Source organism: Drosophila rhopaloa, unplaced genomic scaffold (genome assembly GCF_018152115.1).
Source record: "Drosophila rhopaloa isolate 14029-0021.01 unplaced genomic scaffold, ASM1815211v1 contig_150, whole genome shotgun sequence".
Classification (NCBI taxonomy): domain Eukaryota; kingdom Metazoa; phylum Arthropoda; class Insecta; order Diptera; family Drosophilidae; genus Drosophila; species Drosophila rhopaloa.
The window spans coordinates 1,484,749-1,492,741 of NW_025335029.1; the positions used below are offsets into that span (position 1 = coordinate 1,484,749).

General features: G+C 37.2%; 1 protein-coding gene across 1 annotated transcript; it reads left to right on the plus strand.

Annotated features, from left to right (window-relative positions):
* The first annotated feature begins 6,453 nt into the window (after positions 1-6,453).
* LOC108042337 (accessory gland protein Acp29AB-like) lies at positions 6,454-7,234 on the plus strand. Its single transcript, XM_017120563.2, has one exon. It carries the CDS (start codon positions 6,467-6,469, stop codon positions 7,232-7,234), a length of 768 nt encoding a protein of 255 aa, XP_016976052.2. The 5' UTR covers positions 6,454-6,466.
* The last annotated feature ends 759 nt before the right edge of the window (positions 7,235-7,993 follow it).

Below are 7,993 nucleotides of genomic sequence, written 5' to 3' on the forward strand. Positions count from 1 at the left end.
CAAAGCTTATAAAATAAAATTATTATAATATTTTCATTCCCATTAATCACTTCAAATTAAATATATGCTGGTTAATATTTCATTAATTTATTGTATGAATTATTCTTTTATGTAATTATAATTATTTATGGTGTTTCAATAACAGTTATTATTTCCTATAATTATAGTCACCAACTTTAGATTATTTCAAATTATCATTAAATAGTCAAGCTAAATTAGGGTGTATACCTATATTTTTCCACATTTTCTGGCCGTGTAATTTAACTCATCCCGTCCGCGTCTAGGCCCTATTACTTATCAGGTTTTGTTTTGCTGCCATTCAGCAGCGCCACAGCAAATTATCAGATAGCAATGCCCACAGCCACCATCACCGCCACCACCTGCCGCAACCAAAAAGACAACCAGCAAAAAACATTCGAGTAAAATATTCAAATGAAATGTGAAACGCAGCAATTTCGCAAAACTCGCAAAGACAGAGTGCGAGGGGAACCCCAAAATAGTCGGTAATCCGTCAACGGAAGTCAAACGTATTAGCATCCTGGCGATTTTTCATACAAATGGCGCCGTCGTACCGTCGCACCCAAAAGCGAAGGACCCGGCAACAAGGACTCCAGTCGACCTGGGCACCAAGAGGACTCCAAGCCCCCGCTCCCCTTCCTTTGGCAACTGCTGGGCATGATTGGTCTATCATGGCTGCCATCTAGTAACGGGCGCAAGGCGAACCTGATGACATATTGCAACCATTTAACACTGTCGCTTGTAAGGCAGCCCGGGAACAATGCAGCCCTACTCTATATCCCGGGTGGCAGGACGAATCGGGGGATTGGCAGACAGGAAGCCTAAGCGAGTGGAGCTGAGCTGAGCGGAGTCTGGCAAACAAACAAAAAACAATTTCGAAGGAAATTGACTGAAATTTTGCAGTGTTGCTTCATCATTCGCACACTGAAAACAAGGTATAATTTTTTAAATTTATATGAATATGTAAGAAGGTACTTGGGAAGGTATATTTAAAAATGTATTTATATTTAAATCAGGTTTTTAAAATATTGGCTTAATAAAACAAAACATTTAAATGCTTAAACTAATTTAAAACAAATTTTAACAATAATGTAATTAGATTAGTTAGACTCTAGCTGTGTTTATTTAAATTTCAATAAATAAGGTATGCATTTTTTCTAATAATGTTTATATTTTTCAGTGTCTGGGCCACATGGCCTTCGCCTGGTTCCCTTCCAGTCTTCTCTATTGCTCACCCATCCTGATCCCTCTGTCCATTCCCTCAGCTTCCTTTCAGGAAGTTTTGCCTTGCTAACCACATGCTGTGCTTTGATAATGAGAGCAGTTCGCCTTGGTTCGCCTGATTTGAAATATTATGCTGCGGCAGAGCGACAGGCACAGGAGATGGAGTATCCGCCGTATCCTGGAATCCCGGCCATCCTGGCCAGCCAGCTAGCAATTCTGGGAACAGCCGCATCAGGAGCATAGCAAGTATCATTCATGCAAATCTGATAATTGAGGGCTTGTCGCTTGGTCGAAACTTGGTTAAAGTGGTCGACCGACCAGCAGGTCCTTGGAACTGAGCAGCTCGTCCTGGGACACTTTGATATACCTAGATTAGGGCGGGGCCATGTTGCTGCTACCATCCAAATTGATGGCCAAGCCAGGAAGGATGCTGCTGAAGTTTTCCATATTTCTTGATATGAGTTATTGGCCGCTTGTTGAGAGGTTAATGGTGGGGCATAGTCTGCCTTTTCGGGTGTGAATCGACTGTTTGAGGGATGACTCGATAGGGTTCTAGATTTATGAAACAATTACACAAATGGAAGTTCTGAAGGAAATTTAGCATTGAGAAGAAAAGACTTAGAGGAGTGATAAAGCAGCTTATAAGAAATTTTACGAAGACTTTGCGATAATTTCCTTTTAAATAAGTTTAAATGTTTCCCTAAACCTAAAATTCCACCCATAAATAACCCAAAACTCAATTTCAATCCCTTTTAAAACAAAGCCCATAACAAAGCCCAGCTCATCTATTATTTCATCGAAAAAAAGTGTGACAATATCATAATTTGTCAACTTGCATTACAAAAATTAAAAAGAAGTCCGCCCCGAGAAAAGCGCATTAAATCCCGTGAGCTGACAAGCAGCGAAAAGATCAAAAGGATGACAAACAAATGATTGCGGGCGCAACAACAAAAAAAACCTTATAAAAGGAGCGGAAAAATTGTGGAAAAAATAATACGAAGCGAAAATCAACGAGCCAACTTCAGTTTCAATTACAAAATTACAAAAACAGGCGTCAATCAGCCTTAATAATGGGGCGTGGCCCAACCCCCGAAGCGAGAATCTCCGCCTGCTACTTAACCCTTTACCAGGCCAAGGGGTGGATCTGCTCTCGGCTGAGGTGAGGACACAGTTCTTATTCTACTTTACTTTTTATTTTTCTGAAAATATTGCCATCACAATGCTTTGGTTATTTATAATGCTCGGCACACACAGGAAGTTGATACTTGAGGATGAAAATGTTTATGCGGGCGCTGGACGACGGCGGCCACGTGGCAGTCAGTCAGCCTCATCAGAAGAAAGGATCGGAAGGAGCAGGACAGGCTGAAGGACAAACCAGTCAAGGGAAATAATCAAGCATATTAATGACCATAAAAGCGGACTGAAAGAGTTAAATGCATTCAATGCAGGCGATTGTCGCTCCGTTGCTCTTGTTTCTGTTCCTGTTAAAAAAAAGAAACTCAAACTGCAACTTGGTGGAAATTAGGAATAGGGTGGCTGGGAGTGGACCCTGGCCATGTGCTTAATTACGTGTAGCGGCCAAAGTTTGTTGACTTTTTTGTGCTCTGTTTTATTTTCCCATAATTAAATCTCAACCCTCGTCGAAGGGAGGTGAGTTGAAGTGTTTGATTGCAAAGTGCTTTGGGTACAGCTGCGCAGGGGTAAACTAAGTTGTAGTTTCAATAGTACGACTGCAGAACACTAATTAACTTATTTCGTTAGGGTCCTGTTAGGTAGTTACTCTGTGTCTCTATAAGTCAAACCTAGTTTTCTAGGCAATAGGGACTATAAATGCAGGATTAATATGTCCGATAACTTACAAATATAAGTTTGATTGTGTATTATTTCAATGGTTATATTAATTTATATTACACCATTTTTGGTGTTTGTAATCAAATAGAAACAACATTTTGGATTTCTATCAAAGCTTAAGCATTTACAAAAATACATATTTTTTTTTACTTTTGAACTTAAGTTTTATACAAAACAAAATCAATTTTTCAATAATTATTAGAAAAGTTTTTAAATTAATTTATTTTATTAAATTACACGTTAACTTAAAAAAAAAAAGTTCAAATCTTAAACCAAAAAACATGTGGTTTCTTGTTTAAACTATTTATTAGTTTAGTTTAACTTTAAATATATTATATAATCTCAGTAAAAATCCGCAGTTTATTAAAAAAAAAGGAAGGTACAGTTGTGCTTATGGCCGACTAAGTAATTCAAAACCACAGAAAAAGCACAAATACGAGTGAAACCCGCACACACATCAATCAACTATAATGATCTGGCACGAATAAAAGGCTGATATGTGATGAAAACTTTTGTGCGTGTTTGACTATTATCAACTGTAAAATATCAAATAACCACCAAGGATAACTGACAAAACCATGGCAAATAGCACCGAAATGGAAGCATATTTTTGTGGGCATAATGATTTGGCAAAAAGCTATGGCCAAAAGCCAACGGCAATCGTCCACATATGGACCAAAGGACACATGGACACAGGCATCAGATTACATTGTTGTGGTGGAAAGCTTCCCTTCCACACACGTGTTTCCCGGACGATATCAATAAAAAGGACTCCTCGTCGCCGTTGCCTGGCAAAAAATAGAGAAAAGAAACCGCCGCAAAATATATGCGAAATTGACAAATTGACATACGTTTTGGCTTACTGAGAAAAGTACGGAGAATAAATGGACTGGGTGAGAGTAAGGTCCTTCGCCGCCATCATCTGTCCTGTCATTAGAAATAATTGTGTGTGGATGACGTTTCTGACAGCGATAGAAATAGAAAGCGAGGTGAGCAGCTTAAGGCCTTTTTTAGAATATTTCTATGGTCAGCTTTTGGTGCGTGATTTTAGAACTGATTGGATGCCAGTGCAGTGCGCTTCATAAATATAAGTTAAAGGTGACACTCCACTATATACCTTCGTCATATACCATAACTCCATTTTCGAAAAATTGCATTTCCAAGTGTTTTAAATAAAAAAAAAAGTTTAAATAACTTTTTGTCTTTTTTTAAATGTTTTAATTTTCAAAATACTTTCTCAAAATATAATATAAAAAACTTAAGAACTAAAACAATTTAAAAAAGCTATTTGATTGTTATTATGTAAAATATCCTTAGACTTTTGAAACGCACTGTATGCTCCAGAATAAACCCCTTTGACCTATGAATTTAGTTCAATTCTAATTGCGTTCGAATTTCTTTTGTAGGTTTAGCTGTGAGCAAGTCCTTTTGTTGTGTGCCTTGAATTATGTGCGAAAAAGTCCTGATTTCGATTTAAGATTAAACAGTGCGTCATATGAGGGATGAAGGGAGTGAGAACTGGCAGATTTATAAGCCAAGATTATAAGTGGAAGCTTCAGTGGTCTCTTGCTCAGTTTACGATGCCTAAACACATCCTTCTGAGCAAATATTTTCTTCGGCAAGTCCCCAGACATTTACATTTACGATCGGCGCCATAAAAACCGAAGCGTTCCTTATAGTTTTGTGCTATCAGAGAGTAATTAAAGGAGGAACAAACACAGCTGCCGAGCAGTCCACTTCCTGTGGATGTTTTTAATCCTTTTCTGCGCTTTTTGCATAATTTTATTGGATAATTTTTTTACGACAACTTCCCCAAAGGGAATATGCCGCATAAATGAAATAAACGTTTTACGACAAGGGCAAAACAAAAGAAAATAAAAAGGAAAATCAACCAAAAAATTGTGTAGCAAAAGCGCGGAAAAGAAAACAAAACCAAAGGACAGAACGGAGTAGAGAAGAACACTTTTTATGACATTTTTTGCTGACGATTCTACTGCCCCCTGTCTGCAATTGTTTATCTAAAAGGATAATTGTCGAAGGGGTTGGCGAAAATGAATTACATCTTCATAAGCAATAAAATCATTAAGTTTTCGCTTTTTATATCCTTGCAGAGGGTATTATAATATCAGTCAAAAGTTTACACCGCAGTGTACACTCATACCAAAATTAGCCCTAACAAGACAGGAAGCAAACTTTGGCAAACCGAAGTTTATATACCCTTGCAGTTATTATTACCTATATTATGCATTTTACCATCGTTTCTATAGCATCTAAAATAAAAGCGTAATTCTAAAATAGTAAATAATTATTTTATCTCAAACAGCCAAATATTTTTATTTAATACATTTTTTTTTCATTTTTTGATTTTCCTATGGGAGCTATATGAAAACTTTCCCAAAAGTTGTCTTTTTATTGAAGGTAGTATATAAGTCAGAACGAGTTGGATCGGGCGACTATATCATATAGATACCATAGGAACAATCGGAAAACAATTTGTTTCATTCTTCTTTGGGATTTGGTAATATCTAAATACTATGAAATTACGGTTTTAATTAAATTAAAATTGGACAACTATATTATAAAACTCTTATACAAAAATGAAAAAAATAATAAATATTGCTGTTTTTATATTTATCAAAATATTCCTTTGAGATGTAGTAATTATTTACTATACTTATATACGCTTTTAGTTTTTTAAAAGTCGGACAACAATATCATATAGCTGCCATAGAAACGATGGCAAAATTAAATCGACATAGCTTCATTATTATTAGTAATATAGGCATAAAAATCGAAATGTAGTGGTTTTGTAATAACTGCAAGGGTATACAAAATTCGCCTTGGCGACGTTTGCTTTCTTTTTTGTTAGTGTTAGATTGAGAAAATATTTATATTTTGTAGGATTTATCTTATATTTTAAGACAATATTATTATTTATAAAAAAATGTAGAATTTTTTTCTTGGATTTGGGGTGATTTTGGTTTATGGCGACACTTTCTACTTTTGAGAAATACTATCTTAATTTAAGAAAAATTTGCAAGCGGATCGCCGCAGATCTCGTCCGCTGACCAGTGCCAACCTGCTGGGCATCGCCGCTGCCCTTATCAATGTTTGTTGTATTTATGTGGGCAATTTAATCATTTATTAAAGCTCAAAATAGGTTTCGAGATAAAGGTTCGTTCAAAACAATTTGAGAGTGGCTCAACGGAGACTCAAAACAAGTGCTTAAAACCCACTGATTACGATTTGTTCACTGATAAGGCATAACATCCGGGCAGCTGTCCGCATTAAATTGGGGCTCTTCGAAAGTCAACAAATAAATCAATTTCAGTTTTTTCAAAGCGTTTGCCCTTACCGGTTGCTTACTTTTAATATGTTCAAGTCATCGATTTATTTTTTCTTTGCGTTCCTTTCATACAATTTGTATGGATCCTTGGCAGAAAGACAGGACAATGGGCGATCCGTATGCCTGCTGAACGACCCGCCAAATCAATGTGGAGAGTTTTGTCTTGAGGCCCTGAAGCCAATGCTCGATCACATTGCTTCTCACCAGAAGGAGTGGAGCACTTGCAATCCCCAAAATCAAAATGAAACACAGGAAACACTTGTCAGAATCGAAGCAAAACTTGACAAGTTGCTCGACCAGGAGAAAGCTTCATCGACGAATGCAAATATCCTTGACTTACACGCGAAACTGGATCGGATTGAAAACCTACTGGCAGACCTGCAGGAAAATGTGTCTAAACGTGTCTCCAACGCTAGCATATCTCCTTTGTTCACGCGAATCGGGTCTAGATTAATTTACATCGAAAACAAAATCGAAAAGTCCTGGGACGGTGCTGAAGAAACCTGCCGCGAGATGGGAGGTCACCTGGCAACTATTCAAAACGATTCGGACTTTAGCGCCATCAATAATGAACTAGATCTCAATCGCTTGTACTGGCTGGGCATCACAGACGTGGCCAAGGAGGGAGAGTTTGTGTCCGTGGCCACTGGCAAACCAGCAACCTTTTTCAAGTGGGCATTTGGTCAACCAAACAACTTAGTAGACAAAGATAACTGTGTGGATACTTACCAAGGCGAAATGTACGATAGCGAATGTAGCAGAAGTCTATATTTTATCTGTGAGGCTGTTGGATAAGTGAAATTATACAAAGCACGTACTTGCTACACCTTATGTAAAAATAGTTATTGAAAAAGTTAAATAAGCTGTTGTGTTTTGGTAACTGCGTTTCTTACTAATAAACAAGTGTCCATATTTTTCTTTGTCTTGTCTAACTGAATTGGGGTTTAACCTGAGAAAAGTGAATGTGAAGACGGGCTCTAACATTTGAAGCACGTCCAAGTCGGACAGCACAACAGCAGATCATGGTTGTCAGCAGGTCACGAGAAGCAAGAAATGAATGGAATGTCGTGATCAGCAATCCTCTCCTGCTGCAGCTGGATCAGGTTCCCAGGATCGGAGAAAGGGTTGCAGCTGGACCCTCAATCTGTGAGATCTGGGGAGACCTACATACGGAACTGTGCTAATCGTTCTGATCTTTACTTCCTAAACAGAGATCAAATCATGAAAAAAAAATATTTTTTTGTATTTATCAAATATAATGTAAACATCTATAAAATATCTTAACATAATATTTATCTTTAAGTGGCAATTGTATATTATAAACAACAAAAATATAGATAGGCAATGAGGAAAAAATTAGGTTTCTGGACATAATAAGGGGATGGTCACTTTGGACCTTTGGCACGAGAAGACGCATTAGAATAAAAATAGATAATATTAAGCCGATCTTAGCGGCTACTTATAAAAAGAAAGTTTAAGGCGATTACAAAACACGGTTTAAACGACTCACATCGTTTCTATTTTTTAGGATTTTCTAATTTTTAGGGTTAATTT

Coding starts and splice junctions, on each gene's coding strand:
- LOC108042337 (XM_017120563.2), top strand. CDS start 6,467: ATGTTCAAGTCATCGATTTATTTTTTCTTTGCGTTCCTTTCATACAAT.